The sequence below is a fragment of the Schistocerca americana genome, chromosome 11 (assembly GCF_021461395.2).
Source record: "Schistocerca americana isolate TAMUIC-IGC-003095 chromosome 11, iqSchAmer2.1, whole genome shotgun sequence".
Classification (NCBI taxonomy): domain Eukaryota; kingdom Metazoa; phylum Arthropoda; class Insecta; order Orthoptera; family Acrididae; genus Schistocerca; species Schistocerca americana.
The window spans coordinates 132,143,865-132,166,679 of record NC_060129.1 but is presented as its reverse complement, the minus strand read 5'-3'; the positions used below and the strand labels follow the sequence as shown (position 1 = coordinate 132,166,679).

Below are 22,815 nucleotides of genomic sequence, written 5' to 3'. Positions count from 1 at the left end.
TAAATACAAACTCCTTAATGCAAAACTCTAGAATTTTCCATCTCTATTAAAAACTGTGGTAAAGTTTGAGATAATTAACTATAAAATTTGAGTTTTTTTCTAAACATGAAGTTTAAAATGTAACAGGTCATTCATTTTCTTGAAAATTAAATAAAATCTAGAATTTCATACACCTTTATGTATGGATTGTATGCTGTGCAAAATTAATCGAAGAATCTCTCTTACTTATGAAGAAAAGTGTACCTATAGCAAAAAATGCAGCCAATAGTAAGTGAAAAAATTATAAAGTTTCACATGTAAAAAAAATTTATTTCGTTATGTTTTTGATCTTTCACTGCTATGATTGTGAACCCTGGTCATACTGACAAAAATTCTGTGAATTTATTTGTAAAAATATAGACAGTAGAATTTAGTATCTTGCGGTGCCTCTTCTGCTCCATGTTGGCCCGTTTGACGTCCAACCCGCTTAACATACGAGCTACAAACACCATCTCATAACGGTAGTACCACATTAAGTGCATTTAAGGGTTACGGTCATTCAAATTTTTTTGTGATTTACGCTGTTGTGTATTGAAATTATGTTGACCAATTGGTGTTGTAAGCACAGTTGTTGAGCTTTGTACACATCTTATATTTATGCTTTACTTTGTACCAGATATTGTGTAATATGCTAGGCTACAGGTATGAGAAAATGAGGAGAAGGAAGATGTATGGTTACCTGAATGCTGTCATTCATCTTACATGGGCCACTACTGTCGTTGGCAGTGTGTGTTCTATTATCTGTGTGTGGACAGTACCTCAGCTGTACAGTCTGTGGTAATCTGCCCATTGGACTCGATGTGAAAACCGTTTTTGAGGCAGTGTTCCTTCTGTGCAGCACGCCAAGCGCTGGAGAGAGCGGGCCCGGCCCCTCCTCGCAGCCGCACAGTGGCCACAGCGACGACGGCCGGAGCCCAGCCACAGCTGTGCCCCCCACCTCTCCCCAGACGACTCCCCAGCCTGATGACGCTGCCGTCTCTCACCTGCGGTGAGTTCAGCCACTTAACGTGTAGACTGTCGACAATCACAGTGCGACATGTTGGGCAGTTAGCCAAGTGATAAAGTCAAGAACTCGAATGTCGCTATTTTACATTTTTGACGAAGCAGAAGTTGTAGGTCTCGTATAAAGTTTTTCCTTTCATTAACTGTTACGTTCGATGAGGCAAAGATATAAGGGGATCTCTACACCATTCTACAAGTTTTTAGCATGACTTGTTTTCCATTCCTGTCACAGCTCACTTGTGTAAGATAACACTGAAGACTAAAACATAAACACTCGTCAGCCAGAACATTATAATCACCTATATAACAGCTGAAATGTTCACCATTGGAATGGATAGCAGCAGTGACATGTCATAGCGTGGAAGGGAATTGGCATCACATTGCCCACACAAGGCACCTAATTCCCAATAATTCCTGCCCGGGGAATGAGCTCCTACGAGAAGTCGAGGCACATCTAAGAATTGTTTCATCGCATTCCCATCTGGTGAGTTGTGGGGCGAGCACATTACTTGAAACTCGCCACTCTGTTCCTCGAAATACTCCATCACTTCCATTCCTTGTGATATGGCGCATTACCTTGTTGAAAAATGTCACTGCCGTCTTGAAACATGATCCTCATGAAGGGGAGTATGTGGTCTGGAACCAGTGTATAATACTTGTTGGTCGTCATGGTGCCTTGCACAATCCGTACTGGACCTATGAAAGTCAACGTGAATTTCCCTAGAGCACAATGGAACCGGCGCCAGTTTGTCTCTGTCCCACAGCATAGGTACCCAGGAGCTGCTAATGGTCAAGTGCCCATTTCAGTCATAGTTACTGATGACATGGTGTTAACATTGGCAAATGTATGGATTGTCAGCTGCAGGGGAACACTGTTAGGAGTCTTGAGGGCACTGTGTGTTCAGACACACTTGTAGCCTGCACCGTCTGTCGCGTTCTACCAGTCTGCCCGGCCTACAACATTCGAGATATGTAATGAGGGACAACCACCCAACACCATGACGTCTGGACATAGTTTCACCTTGGTTTCGCCACATGACGAAGCCACTCACCACAGCGCTCCTCGAACACTCAACAAGTCATGCATTCCGAAATGCTCGTGATGAGCGTCCAGGTCATCACAGACTTCCCTAATTCAAAGTCAGACATTAGCATACCTTCCCCGTATATAAATGGACAGCACATTCACTGATTCTACATCGACTGTACGTGCGTCTAACTAGCAGTCATTCCTCGTGAAGTGACGCTGCTATTGCCAGTATACGTTTAATCGATGATATTTCATACTCCTTTAAGTATGGATTGTATGCTGTGCAAAATTTAACGAGGAATCTCTCTTAATTATGAAGAAAAGTGTACCTATAGCAAAAAATGCAGCCAATAGTAACTGAAATAATTATGAAATTTCACATGTAAAAAAATTTATTTCGTTATGTTTTTGAACTTCCATTGCTATGAATTGTGAATCCTGGCCATGCTGACAAAATTCTATGAATTTATTTCTAAAAATATAGGCAGTAGAGATTAGTGTCTTGTGGTGCCTCTTCTGCTCCAAGTCGGCCCGTTTTACATCCAACCCCCCTTAACACACGAGCTACAAACACCATCTCATGACGGCAGTACCACAAGTGCATTGATGGGGTACTCTCTTTCAAATTTCACTGTGATTATGCTGTTGTCTATTGAAACTATGTTGACCAATGGTTGTTGTAAGCACAATTGGTGAGCTTTGTACAAATCTTATATTTATACTTTATTTTGTACCAAATATTGTGTGATATGCTAGGCTTCGGGTATGAGAAAATGAGGAGAAGGAAGATGTATGATTACCTGAATGCTGTCATTCGTCTTACATGGGCCACTACTGCCGTTGGCAGTGTGTGTTCTATTATCTGTGTGTGGACAGTACCTCAGCTGTACAGTCTGTGGTAATCTGACCACTGGATTTGATGTGAAAACCCTTTTTGAGGCAGTGTTCCTTCTGCGCAGCACGCCAAGCGCTGGAGAGAGCAGGACCGGCCCCTCCACGCAGCCACACAGTGGCCACAGCGACGACGGCCGGAGGCCAACCACAGCTGTGCCTCCCACCTCTCCCCAGAGGACTCCCCAGCCTGATGACGTCGCCATCTCTCTCCTGCGGTGAGTTCAGTCACTTTACGTGTAGCCTGTCCACAATCACAGAGCGACATGTTGAGCAGTTAGCCAAGTGATAAAGTCAAGAAATCGAATTTCGCTATTTTACGTTTTTGACGAAGCAGAAGTTGTAGGTCTCGTATAAAGTTTTTTCTTTCATTAATTGTGACGTTCGACGAGGCAAGGATATAAGGGGATCTATACACCCTTCTACAGGTTAGTTGCATGACTCGTTTTCAGCTCCTAACACAGCTGACTTGTGTAAGATAACACTAAATATTTCCCCAAAAATAACGACTGTGCTGGTGTGTTGGGAGCAATTTCAGTTTTCAGCAAAAACTCTGTCTAGTAATCTCGCAGAAAGCCCTAAGATATTCTGGTAATACATCAAGCACACTAGTGGAAAGAAGCAGTCAATAACCTTCACTGTGTCATAACAATGGTGAAGTCACTGGTTACAGTGCCACTAAAGCAGAGTTATTATACATAGTTTTCCGAAACGCCTTTACCAAATAAGAAGAAATAAATATTCCTGAATTCCTATCATGAATAACTTCAAAGTGAGAAACATAGAAGTAGATATCCTCGGTGTAGCAAAGTAGCTGAAATCACTTAATAAAGGCAGGGCCTCCGATCCAGATTGTATATCTGTCAGGTTCCTATCAGAATATGCTGTCACAAAAGTTCCATATTTAGCAATTACATACATCAGCTCGCTCACAGAAAGATCCGCAACTAAAGACTGGAAAATTGTTCTTGTCACACCAATACCCAAAAAGGGAAATACGAATAATCCGCTGAATTACTGGCTCATATCATTAACGTCGATTTACAGGAGGGTTTTGGAACATATGCTGTGTCTGAACATTATGAATTACCGCGAAGAAAACGATTTATTGACACATTATCATCAAGGGCTTAAAAAATATCGTTCCTGTGGAACATAAGTAGGTCTTTATACTTGTGAAGTAATGAGTGCTATCGTCAGGGGATGTCAAAATGATTCCATATTTTTAGATTTACAGAAGGCTTTCGACACATTTCCTCAAAAGCGTCTCCTAGCCAAACTGTGTGCCTATTGAATATTGCCTCAGTTGCGCGACTGGATTCGTGATTTACTGTCAGAAAGACATCGAGTAAAACAGATGTAATATCCGGCGTTCCCCAAGGATTTGTTACAGGCACTGTCTCGTTCCTGGTCTATATTAGTGGCAATTGACCCTTTTACTAAAAGAAATCCACAAAATTTCGATTACGCGATAAGTGTCTCAAACCTAAATGCTGCAAATTCAATTAAATACTTAGGGATTACAATTACAAATGACCTACACTGGACCGATCACGTAGATATTGTTGTGGGTAGAGCAAACGAAAGACTGCGGATCATTGGCAGGACACTTGAAAGGTGGAACATGTCTGCTAAAGTGGCTGCTTACACCACGCTTGTTCTCCCTATTCTGGAGTATTGCTGTGCAATATGGGATCCATATCAGGTGGGACTGACGGATGACATCGAAAAAGTTTAAAGAAGCGCAGCTCATTTTTTACTACCGCGAAGTAGTGGAGATAGTGCCACGGACATGATACGTGAATTTGGTTGCCAATCATTAAAACAAACGCGTTTTTCATTGCGACGGGATCTTATCATTAAATTCAACTACCAGTTTCCTTCCTCCGATTGCGAAAACATTCTGTTGGCACCCACCTACATAGGGAGAAATGATCATCGCGATAAAATAAGAGATCTCGCACAGAAAAGTGCTCATTGTCCCCGCGCGCCATTTATGAGCGGAATTGTAGAGACACAGCTTGATGGTGGTTCATTGAACCCTCCGCCAGGCGCTTTATTGTGAATAGCAGAGTAATCACGTAGACGTAGACGTAGACGTAGATGGTTTCCTATCTTATGAATTACCTATGTAGGGAAGAACCTTCACTTGCATTTCCACGATTATTCTCCGAATGGTATGATGAGAAATTCTCTCACAGGGTGTGTGGTAACACTGTAGTTGAGGGAGTGAAATGAGCTGAGATCCGTGGCTTATCCTACTACGAGAGACGTATGTGACAACGTCTATTGGCAGTTTTTGGAAATCATTCGTGGTAACATGAGCTTCTACGAAAGTGGAAGTCGGACCTGTCGGTGTCCAAGTGATAAAGGCGGCCATTTTGGATCTATAAAAATGAGGTCAATCCTATTGTGTGGGCATGGTTGGGTGGAGATGGACACAGTACCCATATATCGACAGCTGTAAAACCTTCTGTAGCTCAGGTAGTTTTACAGGAGAAGTGACAAAAGTTTTTCTTTTTATTCATCGCAGACCAGTTTCAGCGTAAATTCGTCAGCACTTCACTTTTCTTCTTTGAAATCATTGATCTATAGTGGTAGTCACCGATGTTTTATTATCGCTTTGTGAAATAATAACCCTATTTGATAGTGAACTGATATTGTTGGAAGACACAGTTCAGTTGATGCCTGAATTCAACAGGCCCAAAAGTGGCAATTCAGAGTATTCAATGTGCCTTTACAATTAATCAGAACAAAATCCAACAAGTTATTGGGCAATAGAGGAGTCTGTACCTATTCAAGAGAAAACAAGGAACCCTACCAGGTATTTTAACAATGACAATGGGATCAGTAATGTTTCAGTAGACTTATGAAAACTTATTCTCTCCCAGTGATTCAAGGATTTTGGGTTTTAATTACCTATTATGGTCAGCCACAGATGTACGATGTCTGACGATCCAGGTGGCCAAATCATTTACTCGAGTGGTCCACAAATTGAGCAAATACTTCTCAGAATACTTTTCCCAATCTAAAAGCTTTTATGCACACAGGCAGTCAACAAAAGTTCATCCATGGGTCTGATAGTATAGAAAGATACAGAGAGTGTACGCTGAAATTTTATAAGTAAGAGAGCCTGATAGGTATTTACCCAATTTGTCATATACAAATAGCATCAGACATTTGATATAAGAAGACAACCAACGAGAAGTAAGTGTAACAGGGAAGACTAAAGATAGAGAGTACCTCGAAGAATACTTTGTAGATAAACCAGAAACTCATCAATGTAAGATGATGCAGCATAATCAAAAATAATTAATGTCTATAATCTCAGGCAAAGTCTGTAAATTATGTTACACGTACTAGATATAAAATTAGCAGAATATCAGTAGAAAAGGAGCTGAAAAAAATTAGAAAATAAAATATTGTTGTTGAATAAGAGACAAGACATGGAACGGGAAAAATATTTCTGCATAAAAAGACTAATACAAAAAGAGGAGAAAGCTGGCTAAAATGCGACAGAGAAACATAAGCATGAGGAAATAAACTATTAAGAGCAGGAAATGAAACATATTAAGACAATACTCGATAATGGAGTGAAAAGTTTGTTGAGAGTGAGTTAAGAAAACCAGCCTGGAGAGCAGATCGTGTGTAACATGGTAGTAATGTGAGTAACAATGTACAGGGCGAAAGAGAGCCAAAGATTCCTTTTTTCTTCGGCATCAGACGCCTGTGGTGACTAGTAAGAGGTCCTACATAAATATAGGCTTTGGAAGACTAAAAGCGAGAACAGCTTTAAACAAAAATAGCTTACAGTCATAAATACACGAATTTAAAAGAATCACAAAACCAAAAACTTGTTAATATAGAACAGTGAAACGGCGGGAATACATTTGCCAGGGTAACATATATAACTGATTAACATTGCAGGATCGCAAGTTAATATAAGTGCGAGATGAGCCACTGGAAACGTGAAATGCTGGAGCACTGCCAAAAGGTCGAATGCAGGCATGCAAACATGTATGGATTGTGTTGCTCAAGTATCAGATATCAGTCTTTGAAATGGAGTTCGATGCCTGATGCAGCTGGTTGGTCAGTACAGGGACGGTTAATGTTGTTGGTGAATGATGCTGGAGTTACTGTATGATGATGTCCCATATCTGCTCGGCTGGAAACACACCTGATGATTGAGAATGCCAAGAGACTTGTCAACACTCTATAGAGCATGTTGGGTTACAAGAGCGGTAAGTGAGCGAGCGTTATCCTGTTGAAAAACTCCCCCTGGAATGCTGTTCGTTAATGGCAGCAGAACGGGTCGAATCACCAGATTGAAACTGACACAGTGTGTGGGATAGCCATGAGAAAGTTCCTGCTGTCATACGAAATCGCACCACAGACCATAACTCCAGGTGTAGGTCCAGTGTGTTAACACACAGAAAGGCTGGTTGTAGGCCCACAACTGGCCTAATCAAAACATGACCAATACCGGCAGCGAGGCTGGTGGTTTGGGATCAGTGAAACGCATGCTACAGAGCATCTGGTTCGGAGCTGTCTTTAAAGTAACCGATTTGTAATACTTCATTGTGTTACTTGTGACACCTGCTGCTCAAACTGCTGCTGGAGATGTATTACAATGAGCCAGAGTAATACGCAGAACACGATGGTATTCCCTCTCAGTAGTTCCACGTGTCCGTATGGAACCCAGACTTCTTGCAACCGAATATTCTTGTAATCACCGCTGCCAGTAGGTATGTATTGTGGCTACATTACTGTGAAATATTTCTGCATCACGGAAGGAACAATCAGCATCTCGTAGCCCCATTACAGACTTCGTTCAATCCCTATGAGATGTTGATAAATGCGTCTTTGTCCTCTCAAAGTCATTTTTGCCCTACATCAACTCACTGCGTCCTATCTCAAAATGTAACTAACGCTCGAGCACGTTACAGCGTATAATTAAAGCAGGCTTCATTTGCTCCCTCACAGTGGTGCTACTAGCGCCACTCTTAAGCGACGTGACTGCTGCGAAAAGTCATCATCATTCAGATGTAGAAACACGCCCACCAACTTTCGTTTATGTCGCACTGCTTCTTCTTGGTGCTGCAATCCTTCATTGTATGTACTATTTCGAAAGTAAAAGACGTTGTTAACAATGATACCAAAATCTCAAAAAGTTCTTGTACGACTTACTTCACATTTTTATACGATACTCTATTAAACGTTGGGACAGTGTTTGCTTTTATATACCAATGGCTTAGGAGTGCGTCATTGACTAGTGATCAAAATTTTTAGTGTCCCAGTTTTCAACACAGCCACTGCTTAACCTCTGAACAAAAATTAACAGCAGTGTCAGCAGAAGACGTCCAGCATAAGAAGTCACCGTTTTCCTGATAAAGGCTTTGTCAAATAGGGTGGAGGAACGACAGAGCTTCAGGGCATTCTCTTGCCCTTGGGGTGGGAAACTGACCTTGAAAGGGAGAAGAGTTAGTGATGATCAATGACGCGAGGATGCAGAAGGCAATGGAATCGAATAAATTAAAACCACATATCGTGTATCCATAGGACATACGCCGTTAACAGGGAAACTGTCTTGAAGCAATCTGCATTGAGAAAAGATTCCGGACAAGTTACCCTTTTGGATCTCTGGGAGTGGACTACCAAGGTCGAAGTGACCATGAAAACGAGACGGAATAATTTACAAAGGGATAACCTTCTACGACTTGGAGCTTTGAATTCAGAGGTTTGATAGTAATTGGAAAGCTAGGGAGTCTAAATACGCAGGTTCAAAGGCCCCAGTCTAGTTACAGTGGGGGTCATTGATGTGAAACAGAAGAAGGCTAAGGATTTGTCATAAGACACATTGGGGTAATATCAACAGCAACAGAAAATGGTGTAACGGGAGTAGGAATCGTTATGTATAAGAAGTAGGAGAGAGAGAGTGGGCTACTGGGAACAGCTCTATGCCAGAGTTTTTCTCACCAGATTCGAAATCAAACGCCGACAACGATAGTCAGATACACATGGAAACGACACAAGCAAAAGGAGAAAAGAGAGGAAATATGGAACTGAAATGCAGTTGCAGGGGAAAGAAAAGAAGAAAGGGTCATGGGGTATACAGGCTTGTCATAGGGATGAGACAGGTGAAAGCCTAATTGATTTCTGCAATCAAATTCAGATGGTAATAACGAATACTCTGTTCAGCAATCACGTGAGGAAAAAAGAAACTTGGAAATGACCCAGAGGCCCTGGAAGATTCCAGCTGGATTACATCATAGTCAGACAGAGATTCCGAAATCAGATATTGGAATGTAAGGCGTTCCCAGATGTAAACATAGATTTAATAATTATGAAGAGCAGAGTGAGGTTTAAGAGAGCCGACCAGAAGAATCAGTGTAGAAGGATGTAGCATACTGCAGTACTGAGATATGAAACTTTAAGTTTACCAACGATGTGGATATAGCGATAAGGAATATCACAGTGGACTGTTCAGTTGAAGAGGAGAGGACATCTCTAGAAAGTAAAATCACAGACGGTGGATAGACGAACACAGATAAAGGGAAGCTAACTTCGAAGAAACACTCAGTAAGAAAATAAAATACAACTGATCGATGAAAGAAGAAAGTATAAAAATATTCAGAGAAAGACAGGAAGACAGCTACATTCACTAAGGTGGCAACAGTCATGGGATACCTCCTAATATCATGTCAGACCTCCTTGTGCCCAGCCTACTGCAACAACTCAACGTGGCGGCGAACCAAGAAGTTGTTGGAAGTACCCTGTACAAATAATATGCCATGCTGCCCCTATAGCCACCTACAAATGCTAAAGTGTTGCTGGTCCAGGATTTTGTACAGGAACTGACCTGTCGATTATGTCCCATAAATGATCGATGAAATTCATATTGAACGATCCAGGTGGCCAAATCATTTACTCGAGTGGTCCACAATCTTCCCCAGGCGAGTGGTGAACAGTTTTGGCCCACTTACATGATGTCGTTATTTGAGAGCATGAAGTCCACAAATGGCTGAAAATGGTCTCCAAGTAGCTAAACATAACCGTCTGCATTCAATGATAGGCTCAGTTGTACCAGAGGACCCTGCCCATTGCATGTTAACAAAGCCCACGCCGTTATGGAGCCAACACCACTTTCCACAGTGCCTTGTTGGCAACTTGGGTCTGTAGCTTCATGCGGTCAACGCCACACTCTAACACTACCATCAGCTCTCACCAACTCAATCCGAGACTTACCTCACCAAGCCACGCTTTTTCACTCGTGTAGGATTCAACCAATATGGTCATGAGACCAGGAGCTGCAGGTGACAACATACTGTTAGTAAATGCAATTGCATTGGTCATCTTTTGCCGCAGCCCACTGACGCCAAATTTAGCCGCACTTCCGAACAGATACGCTGGTAGTACATTCTACATTGATTTCTGCGGTTATTTGACGCAGTGTTGCTAGTCTTTTGCATTGACCAACCTATGTACAAGCCACTGCTTTAGGTCGTTATCAGCCACAGCATTAACCGTGGTGGCAGGTAATGCCTGAAATTTTGTATTCTCGACACACTCTTGACACTGTGGATCTTGGAATACTGTATTCCCTAACGATTCGGAAATGTAATGTCTCGCGTCTAGCTTCAACTACCTTTCGGTGTGAAAAACCCGTTAATTCTCGCTGTGTGGGCATATGGCCACAATCACGTCGGAAACGTTTTACATGAGTCACCTGATTACATACGATAGCTCCGCCAATGCACTGCCCTTTCATATCTTGTGTACACGATACTACCGCTATCTTCGTATGTGCACATCACTTTTGCACAACTTGTCACCTCGATGTAAGTCATTTAGGAATAACATAAGTACCATGTTCTAGGTATCCAAGGCTAAATAACTGCAGAAAACTTAAGACAAAACTTTAAACAAACAGTCGTAGGAAGGGCTGACACAGAATATAGAAAAGTCAAAACAATAATTACCATGGGAATTCCATTCCCAACGTCAGAAGAGAGAGCAGATAAATGGAAGGATTACATTGACAGCCTCTATGAAGGAGGAACTTTTCTGATGACATGGAAGAGGAAGCAATCTGTGTTGGCGTGGAAGATATAGAGGATGTACTGTTAGAGGCAATATTTAAAAGAACTCTGGTCGATTTGATAACAAATAAAGCTAAAAGGATACATAAAATTTAATAATGACTACTGAGTTCATAGGGGAAAGTGGCACCCAACGACTATCCAAGTTAGAGTGTAGAATCAATGAGACTGGCAATGTACCGTCACACTTTCAGAAAAAAAGTCATCCACATTTTTCCAGAGGTAACAAGGGCAGATAATTGTGAAAACAACAGCACAATCGTCTTTGGAACTCATACATCCGAGCTGCTGATGAGAATAATATAAATAAGAATGGAACAGAAAATTGAGAAAATGTCAGATGACGGTCAGTTTGGCTTTAGGAGAGGTAAAGGCGCCAGAGAGGCAGTTCGAAAGTTGTACTTGATAATGGAAGCAAGTCTGACGACAAGTCAAAATACAGTCAAAAGTACTTTTACCTAGAAAAAGCGTTCGACAATATAAAATTCTGCAGGATCTTCGAAAGTCTTACATAAATATAAGTAAGTTACAGGGAAAGACAGGTAGGTTACAATATGTACAAGAATCAAGAGGGAAGAATAAGAGAAAATAAAGAACAAAGTGCTCAGATTAAAAGTGTGTAAGACAGGGTGCAGTCGTTTCCCCTACTATTCAATCTATTCATAGAAAGAAGCTATGATGAAAATATAATAAAGGCTCAAGTGTGGTATTCAGATTAACAGTGAAGGGATGCCAAAGAAAAAATTTGTTGATGACACTGCTGTTCTCAGAGAAAGTGAAGAATTACGGGATCTGTTGAATTGAATGGAGAGTCTGATGAGTAAGGAATATTAATTGAGAATGAACCACGGAAATAAGTGTCTAATGAGAAGTAGCAGATATTGGAATTTTTTACATTTAAATTGGTGGTCATGAAATAGACGATATTAAGGAATTCTGGAAGCAAAATAACCCATGATATACAAAACAAAAGGACATAAAAAGCATACTAGCAAAGGCAAAATTGGTACAACTAGCCAACATAATTCTACTACTATGAAACAAAGTTCATAATTTGAGGAAGAAATTTATGAGAATCTATGTTTAGAGAACTACTTTGTATGATACTGAATCGTAGACAGTGGCAAAACACCGTGACTGAGGAGACTACGACCGTCTGAGATGTGGTGCTAGAGAAAAGTGTTGAAAGTTAGGTGGACATGTTGCATATGGAATGAGGGGGGTACTCTGTAGAATTAGTGACATGGGGAAAGACTGACAAGACGAAGGGGATGCAGAAACTGAAGAGAAAAATTGGCCTACATCCAGGAGATAATTGAGCATGTAGTGTGTAACTGCTATTTTGAGATGAAGGTTGGTGCAAGAGAGGAATTCGTGGCAGGCCACATCAAACGGATTAGATAACTACTAGCTAAAACAATTTCATTTGACAGATTAATAGAATTTATTTGTACTTAATTGTCTTTAGTTCACAAAGAAAGTTTTACATGTTATTCCTGAGGCTGCTACACACAGTTTATAACACCAAAATGTAGGTGTTGCTGTCACAAGCAAATAACATGGCCCGTTTCTCAGTAGACATTCAATTACATCGACAGTTTCTGGACACTCATTAGTGAACATTAATAAGGGATGGCTAGTTCAAATGGCTCTGAGCACTATGGGACTTAACATCTACGGTCATCAGTCCCCTAGAACTTAGAACTACTTAAACCTAACTAACCTAAGGACATCACACAACACCCAGTCATCACGAGGCAGAGAAAAACCCTGACCCCGCCGGGAATCGAACCCGGGAACCTGGGCGTGGGAAGCGAGAACGCTACCGCACGACCACGAGCTGCGGACAATAAGGGATGTGTCAAAGTTTCATATCTATGAAGGCTTTCACTCTGCTGAGGAAACTTTCAGTAATGGGTCTGAACTTCAGTGGAAAAATGAGAACCCATCCTTCCTCAACGTTGGACTCTTCAATCTGCATCGAAGTCAGCTTCTAACTCATCCCAAAGCAGTTACATTGGATTCAACTTGGAATTCATGGCAGAATACTACATTCATGGAATGTTGTTGCCCACAAACTCTCACGTGACAGATAATGATTTATTACAAGGAGCACTGTCTTGCTAATACAAACAATGATACTGTATTGTATGCAGTACATAAAGCTGGAAAACGTGATTCATATACTGTCGAATTTAGTGTTCTCTTAAGCTCAATAGGGGAATAATAACATAACCATGGATATACCCCATAATGTAACGCCATATTCTCCCTCCTTCACTTTTGGCATTACACAAAATGGCAGGTAATAGTCATCAACCAAAAACAGAACATTCCATCAGACTGCCACAGGTGGTTCATCTGTCTGGACCATTCATTTCCACTCATCCATCGTCCAGAGGCGTCACGCTTTACACCAACGTAAGTGTTGCTTAGCACTGACTGCAGATATGTGTGGCTCATTGTGTGTGTGGGGGGGGGGGGGGCTACTCGACCATTTTACCCCCTTCTTTTTACCTCCCTGTGCACAGTCGTTGTGCTGGCTCCAGTGCTTCATGCGATATTTTACAACGACCCTCCATAAAGCTCCATGGTCCCTATTGGTCGGTACATGGATCCACCTCTTCTACCTTTTGCTATGGTTGTTCCATTGCATTTCCACTTCACAAGGGCTACTGTGTAAGGGTCGAAATATTACTGGTACATTTGTTACTCAGGTCCACATTCGAAATTTCTGAACCTCCCTGATGGACCAATTCTGCTATTTCTGGTTCCCTGCCTCCTTTTATACTGGCGGATCGTCCTTTCATTACATTTGTTGGTCAGTCACACATTAGATAGAGGTGTTTAGATAGTTTTGATCCTATTGTGTAGCTTGTCCCCAAAGTTATTCAGTCTGTATATTGAGCAACCGGTAGAGGAAACAAAAGAAATATTTGGAGTAGGAATTAAAAGAAATAAAAATATTTACGTTTGCTGATGACATTGTAATTCTGTCAGGGACGGAAACGGACCTACAAGAGCAGTTGAATAGAATGGATAGTGTCTTCAAAAGAGGATATAAGATGAACATCAACGAAAGCAAAACGAGGATAATGGAATATAATCAAGTTAAATTAAGTGATGCTGAGGGAATTAGATTACGAAATGAAACGCTTAAAGTAGTAAATGAGTTTTGCTATATGAGAAGCAAAATTACTAATGATGGTCGAAACTGATATGATATAAACTGTAGACGGGCAATCGCAAGGAAAGAGTTTCTGAAGAAGAGAAATCTGGTAACGGCGAGTATAGATTTGTCAGGAAGTCGTTTCTGAAAGTATTTGTATGCAGTGTAGCCATGAATGGAAGTGAACAGAAGGGAATAGAAGCTTTCTAAATGTGGTGCTACAGAAGAATGCAGAGGATTAGGTGGGTATTTAATATAACTGATGAGAAAGTACCGAACAGAATTGGGGAGAAGAGGAATTTGTGACACAACTTGAAGCAGGGATCGGTTGCTAGGACATGTTCTGAGGCACCAAGGGATAACAAATTTAGTACTGGAGGGCAGTGTGGAGGCTAAAAATCGTAATCAGAGACCAAGAAATGAATACACAAAACAGATTCAGAAGGATGTAGGTTGCAGTTGATACTGGGAGATGAAGAAGCTTGCAAAGGATAGAGTAGCATGGAGAGCTGCATCAAACCAGTCTCTGGACTGAAGACCGCAAGAACCTCAACAGTGTATGTATCTGCTGTCAGGTCTTTAGTGTGTTCACGCAGCCAAGATCCAGAGTGCCTAGTAATTTGAATGGTATGAAAAGCGCATGAAATTCGATGTACACTGGTGTCCAAAATTAAAGCAACAAACTGAAATTTTTCGAGGTTGCGTTTATTTTGCCATAAAATAGTACAAACAGGTGATAGTGAAGTAGAAACAATGTTAAGAACAAATAACATAAACAACTACAATATGCATAAAGTTAGAAAAAAATGTTCTTCGTTTTTTCCAACTTAACAGATTTGCAACACAATCAAACAACTGGATAATGTGCTCAGCATGGGCCGTGACCACCTCTGGCTCATACAACCCTGACATCGACAGGGGAAACTGTGAATGATGTCATCAATCTCATGTGGAGGCAATAACACCATTCCTCCTGCAGAGCTACTCTCAAGTCTTATGGAATTGTTGGTGGATGCTTGTGTGATGCAACCCATCTCACTACTATATATATTTCGTATGCATACTACAAACAATTTACAATAATCCACACATTTTAGAATAATTTGTCCTCTATGAAATTTACAATATTACAATGCTAATTTATAAAATAAAATTCACGGAAAACTATATACAGTATAATAAAATGTTTTACAGTCTTTGTTTCACATGTCATTCTTCCAGAAGTCCACATATGCCTTCACTACTTTGCTGCACGCCATCAAGTCTTGGGCCATGCACGCTCTTGGATGGTTTACTAACGGACATTAAAGCAGGTGGTTCATCATCTGGATGTTCCCACACGGACACAAAGCACTTTCACTAATTCCCCACTTGTGCAGATTTCTGTAACATCTTTCCATTCCTGAACATAGCCTGTTCAGGGTTTTCCATCTCTCCCACACAAGTTCCGCACCTGATGGCAGCACTTCCTCAGAATCGTGAACATATTCTTGTTGTTCCTGCCACAGTCTTTTTCTAGAAGTTTTTGGTGAACATGTGAGCGGTTCAGTTGAGTGGAGAAAACTACTTCTTGACATAAGGCGTTTTGAAACCATTTGGTACCCATGGAGCAGATGACGTTGATTTTGAACCTGTTTTGTTCGTTCAATTTTGCTCTGTATTGAACATCGGACATTTGGCAGAGCAATTCCCGACAAGCAGTATAGGTGTTCTACTCTTGTTGGCTTAAGACATCCAATAATATGTCTACACATCTGGTTCAGGACAGTGTCCAGCTTGCAAACTCAGCAGCAGAGTAACAGAGTGCCATTGTGGTGGTTTGTAAAACTTTTGGATAAGGTCGACATTTTGTTGTTGTTAGCTAGCCAAGTAAGTTATTCTGTGATTGGATTTCTGCCCTGCTCTTCTCAATGTGCCACTTGAATGACAGTGTCCTATCAAGAATAACTCCCAAGTACACTGGGAGAGGGCAGTGTGTTAATCTTGTGCCATTCCACCAAACATTCAGCTCTCTGCTGTTAAGATGGAATAGACAAGTCGGGGTCCTACTTGGATTGGGTTTCAACTGATTTTCATTGTAATAGTTGGTGAGATTTTTCAGGTTCTCAGCTAGTATTTCCTCAATATTCTTGTAGTTTTATGCCTCAGCTGCTATTCCCCTATCATCAGCATAAATGAAAGATCTTGACCAGGGACTAATAGGCTGGTCATTTGTATAAATATTGAATAACATGGGGGCACGAACAATGCCCTGGGGAAGCCCATCCTTTTGTAATCTGCATCTGCTCTTGTTACCTTGGAACTCAACAAAATACCTTCTGCTAAATAGAACTGATTTGAGTACAGCAGTCAATTGAGGGCTTTTTGTTTTTTGCCCTTTTGCAGTGAGATTTCTGAGGTTGATGGTACCATATGCTTCCATAAAATCTATAAACACCATCCCCATAGTAAGTCTTTTCTCAAACCCATCTCCAATATAGTGGGTTAGGCTGAGAGCTTGACTGGTACAAGATTTGCCAGGCTGAAGTCCTGCTTGCTCTTTTATTAGGGTGCCCTCAGTAAGCTCTTTGAATCTGCTTAGTATCAAACAGTTTGTGTGTTGTCCACAACAGAGAGATTGGCCGATAACTCTTAGGATCTTCTGGGTCCTTACCAGGCTTAAGAATTGCAGTTATTTTTGCCTGTCTCTAGATTTCAGGAATTCTTACAGTTGCCCAACAGCAGTTCATAAACTCCAACAGCCACAATTTAGAGTGAACACCAAGACGTATCATCTGTTCATTTTCAATATCGTCTAGGCCTGCGGCCTTACCAGTCTTTAAACTTTTAATTGCTTCTTTCAGTTCTGATATTGTAAATGTATGATCGAGTGTATCATTAATTTCTTCTTGGACAGCATTTAGTCTACTCGTATGCCCTTTCTTCAGTCTGTGTTTCGCTTTACCTTTTTTCAGCAGTTGGGAGACTACTTGGTTTGCTGTACCACCAGCAAAGCCTGGTGTACCTGCAGGTATACCATCTAATTTTTGAGCATTCTATACGCTTTCCAACTACTGTGAGTCATGTTAATGCTTTCTACAGTGCGTTACCACTTCTGTCTTCTATTTTCAAACATTGTTGTTATTACTTGTTCACCTGCCTCCATTGTTTACGGGGAAAATGGGTTGGCATCATAAAGACCACAATACATTTCGTATTTCTCTTTTGTCTCTTCGCTGTAGCCTTGAATGTACGATTTTCTACATCCTCTCATGTACTCTGCCGTGCACAGTATTTTAAAGTTTTAACAAACTCACTGAAATTTTCTGGTAGAGGTGTGTATCCGCAATATGCTCTATGGGATTCAAATTGGGAGATCGAGCTGAGCATCCCAGGTGTGCAATATCTTCCACTTCCAAGAAAACTTCAATCAGCTGATCTCTATGGAGCATACCTTTATCGTCCATCAATACGAAGTGGTAGGCCACAGCACCCCGCACCGACGGCATATGAGGTTCCAAGATCTCGTCACGATACCTGACCGGAGTTAGGCCTTGCCAATTCACCCATACAATGTCATGAAGAAGTGTTCAGGTAGTCCACATAATCGCTGAGGACACCATTAAAGAACGTCTCTGATATCAGTCTCTTTTGCGCGATATTTGGGTCACGAAATCCTGTTCCACGTTCCCTCCATATGAAAATCCGTCGAGAATCACTCTCCAGACCATTTTGGGACTCACGTGTGAAGATAACATTGGCCCACTGTTAGGCCATTCCGTGGGATGCTGACGACTTCACTCTACACATTTCTTTTTGTGAAGTGTCAGAGGTACATAAACAACGGGCCCCTCACAATAAGTGGCACTCTGATGAGATCTTCTGTATAACGTTTGCATAGATACAACACATCCAGTGCATCCTGCGAGGTGAGGTGCCAGTTGCTGTGCAGTTGTAAGGCAGTACCGTGAAGCCCTTTTAACCGAATAACGGTCGTCCCGTTCTCGTATCACACGTGGTCTGCCCTCGTCTTCGAGATACAGTTTCCATCTCTACAAACAGTCGCCACATCTGAGAAACAACAGTGCGATTCACATTAAGCCATCGGGCCACATCAGGTTGTGACTGTCCTCCTCCCATTCTTCCTATGGCCCTCCACTGCGGAGAGCCTGGTATGCGTCTTCTCTGTACCATACTGCACCATCTGTGACTGTGTCTACAGCGATTGCAGATGTGGGAGTACCCAGCAACCACTACCCCATTGCTAGCTGCGCTGCCTTCGTCGTGGGCGTGGTTATCCGTTGACTGGAATGCTAACTTCCGTGTAGAACACGGTTGTGCAGACATCTGCTGACAGTTTGCATGATTACATCGTGGATTGGGCACAGGACGGAAAATCGCAGTTAGAAGCTTTAATTTTGGACACCAGTGCATTGCGGTAACCTTCTTGACTTTTAGGGACTCATCAGAGTTCTGCTTCTGTCGTAGTGTTTCGTTCTCGGGCGTGTGTGTTTGGAGCAATTTGTAAGTATTCTCCTTTTGTTGCAGGGATCTTTCTGGAGAAGAGAAGGGCAAGATGCTGATTGCGGCAGCTAAGGAGGGGACAGTGAGCAAGGTGCGAACGTTGCTGACAGTGGGGGCGGACGTGGAGGCGATGGACGAGAACCAGCAGAACTCACTGCACTGGGCAGCAGCCAGGGGACACTTGGAGGTGGCGAGGCGTCTGCTGGAGGATGGAGCTGATGTCAACGCCAGGGACCGCTGGCAGAACACGCCTCTGCATCAGGCTGCATGGAAAGGCCATGCACCCGTGGTGCGGCTGCTGGCAGCATCCTCTGCCGACCGAAACGCCAGGGATTTCAGAGGGAACACGCCACTGCACGATGCGGCACGGCGTGGCCACCCAGACGCGGCGACTGCACTATTGGAGGCAGGGGCCGACAGAGAAGTCAGAAATGACAATGGGGACACGCCGCTGGACCTAGCCAAGCGAAACAACCACCAGCAGCTCATAGACATCCTAGGATCAAGCTAAATATAGTGCAAACGACTCTGGAGTAAAATAAAAAAAGCCTCCTATGTGACCTTTGTTACTTATAAAATAAATAGTACAGAAAAGTTTATCCCGCAGCCTTGGTTTGCACCCATATTTACATAGTACATACAACGACTCAAGTGCCATTACACCAAGAGTGCTTATAGACTACTATAAGTTCAAAGAGGGACTCTCCTTTTACTGAAAATTCAAAACAAACTGAATAATTCTCGATTACTAACGAACACCAGTTTTCTACAATATTTTTTTACTGAAAAATACTTTTTAGGTGCATGTTTGGTGCTATGTAGAACTTATACAAAACTTTTATATATTTCCTTGTATCCAGACTGCTGACACATAAGCTCTCTACTTGAAATACATCTTTCACTGAATTTACTTCTTTACCTAATGAGCTGACAGTCCAGCAACTTGTGTCTGCAGTTAAAAAGTGGCATTATTACCAGTACTTAAAACACATTAGTCCCGATTCCAGACTGAATTTTGTTGTATCCTGTCTAGTTGTTGAGTATGGGGTGCCTAGGAAATCTCCTTCTCGGATCGCTAGACAACAGTTCAAGGAAATCGTATTAGATAGTTTTATTACGAAATGAATCAATGACAATACTTAACTCTGACAATAACACAGAAGTGTTGCAAACAAAGGGCGACATGCAAGAAAGAAATTTCTTCAGTATACACAATTCCTAAGTCACTGGTCTTGATGTGACTAATCTCTGCTGTAGAAGTGGCCGCGACAAGTTGGGAGTGGCGCTCATGTTCTCTTCCCCTGAAGGCCGCAGCTGTCGCGTTGTCGTCCTAGACAGAGGTCGGTCAGCGTGCTATTGGGTGACGTCTTCTTCACAGCCCTGTCTGCTCTATCGTTCCCGACAGGCGTGCCGGCGCTCGACTTTACGCCATAACATTCCTCCCGCCAAAACGACGGACCGTCGTCGTATAAGGAGTGCGACAACAGGAGGGAAGGCATGAGCGTGGATGCAGCGATGGACTGGAAACTGTGGTTGCAGCGGACGTCAGGCTTCCAGTTGTAGCCCGCCATCTGGCCTGCGCTCAGGTGCAAACGTCCCCCGGAAAATGCACAGAAGGGCACGCATCCAACTCCTGAGACCCATAAACAGATGGAGAAGCCGCAAGCTGCTGCGACGTTGGCGGGTCCAGCTCCATGGGTAGGACGAGAGGAGGAGGCGACGCCTCCGTCTCCACGGGGTCGTCCTGTGGTGTCGTGACGACACCCTTTGACAGCTGTTGTGGCCAACCGTCCTCGGGATCTGTGAATCTGTGTGAAGAGATACACAAGTATCACTGTGCACATTATAGTGGCGAATTTGATCCTGATGTCGGCGCTGCAATCCATCCGGGCCTGAAATGAGATACACGCAAGCACCAAGTCGACGAACGATCTCGCCTCGCGCCCACCGTATGCATCAATACTTCGACGCCGGATATTGAGGATGGTGGAGCAGGTGGAGCAGTGTCCGCCAGCGATGGTCCATCTTGTGGATGCGAACGATAGGAGGTGAGAAACCGTTGCTATAGGCGTATACCACAAGCAACCAAAAAGATCCCACAAAATCTATGTGCACATGTTGCCATGGTGATTGAGACTTAGGCCAAGAAGAGAATTTTTATTTTGGAGCTGACCGAATTTCCCCACATGCGTGACGCTGTTCTATTTGGCTGTCCATACCCTCCCAAGTACAGTCTCGACGCGCTGTTTGGTAATCATCCCCCAGTGTCAGTCCACTATCATTTTGAACAAGAATCACCCCTCGCTTTATAGCGAGGCTATGCCGACGTGCAAAGTATTGGCGCACTACGGAGTTCTTAATGCTATACTATGAGCGAGGCAAAAATTGTGCGAATGTAGTTTAGTAGAATCTCCAAATCTGAATCAGCTTCCATGGCCTGTGCAATTTTCCTGTTGTTCAGAGGCAAAGGTTGAAGCAATTCAGAATCCTGACCATCGATGTGACAACAAAATGCTGCAGAAGCGTCAAAGTCTGTATCAGGGTCAATCGTAACACGTGAAAGTACATCCGCATTACCATGTTGATCTGTCATAAGATTTACAATCTCGTACTGATATTGAGACAACAACAAAGCCCATCATTGCACTTTTTGGCCAGTAGGTACAACGACTTAAAAGGCTTGTGATACGATACTAAGTAGAATTCATGCCATACAAACAGTGGTTGAATTTGGTGACACCATGTACAATAGCCGGTGCCCCTCTCTCTATTCGTGAATAATTACACTGAGCTATGGAAAACACTTTTGATGCGAATGCAACAGGCCTGTCTTTATCACCAAATCTATGTGAAAGAACTGCACCGAGTCCATAAGAGGAAGCGTCAACTGGCAATACAGTTGATTTGTCAGGATCAAAGTCAACTAAGCATCGATCACTGAGCAACGCATCTTGAAGTTCTCGAAAAGCTACTTGGCACTTATCTGTTCAAACAAAGGGGACATTCTTGCGACGCAAGCGGTCGAATAGAGCTCCAATTTCTGCAGCATTCGGTATTAACCGAGAATAATATTTGATTTTCCCTAAAACTGACTGCCATTCTGTGACATTGCGAGGAACTGGCAGGTCTCGTATGACTAACAAATGCTACTGAAGAGGATGTAAACCTTGACTGTTTATGACATGACCAACATACTGTAAGTCATGTTTAAAAAAGAATCACATTTTTCCAGTCTATAGTCCTGCATCAGGTAACACACAAAGCATGCAAATTTGCAGTGTGTTCTTCAGGTGTACGACCTGCTACAACAATATTGTCTAAATAGTTTGAACAGTTTGGCACTTGAGCAGTCAGCAGTTCCTAATAACATTGGAAAACATCATATGTGGAAGCACTGCCATTAGGCAAACGCAAATATTTAAACAAGGCCAAATGAGTATTCACTATACACACTTTTCGAGATTCTTCATCGAGCATTATTTGAAGATGCGAATCACACAAATCAATTTTTGAAGAGTAGCGACCAGCGCCTAATCTATCAAAGAGATCCTCTGAGCGAGGTAAGGAGTAAGTATGAATCACTGTTTGTGGGTTGACCATGCAATTGAAGTTGAAGCAGAGGCGAATGCGACCTGAAAGTTTGGAAGAAAAACCAATGGGAACAATAGCTGCGCTAGCTTCCAATTCTTTATTTCCAGCGGTTATTTCGTCCAGTAATGCAATAGGAACAGTTCTAGCCTGGTAAAATTTCGGTTGACCATAGATATTCATAGTAGACCAATATGTGGAACAAAACTATTAGCCTTCCGTAAACGTTCAGAAAAGAGTTAAGGGAATTCTTTTAGCAAACTAGCTACACTGTCTTTAGCATTGAATGCATTGACTGCCAACACATTGTACTGAATTTGAAAGCCAAACAAATCAAATGAATCAAGGCCAAATAAGTTCTCACAATCGCATGATTGTAACACACTGAAAGTTAAAGTTCATGAATGTGAGCTATACATGGCAGGCAAAGTACATTTTCTGAGAACAGGAATGTCTTGTCTGTTATAAGCCATCAGGTACATGCTAGGTTTATA

At 42.2% G+C, this 22,815-nt stretch overlaps 1 protein-coding gene across 1 annotated transcript in view; it reads left to right on the top strand.

The window, feature by feature from the left end:
• The window catches only part of LOC124554085 (poly [ADP-ribose] polymerase tankyrase-1-like), a 114,765-nt gene extending 95,433 nt beyond the window's left edge, over nt 1-19,332 (top strand). The window contains exons 4-6 of the mRNA XM_047128135.1: nt 878-1,027; nt 3,031-3,180; nt 18,758-19,332. Of these exons, the coding sequence (XP_046984091.1) occupies nt 878-1,027; nt 3,031-3,180; nt 18,758-19,244 (787 nt within the window). The 3' untranslated portion in view covers nt 19,245-19,332. The remainder of the gene's footprint in view (nt 1-877; nt 1,028-3,030; nt 3,181-18,757) is intronic.
• Nucleotides 19,333-22,815: the final 3,483 nt, after the last annotated feature.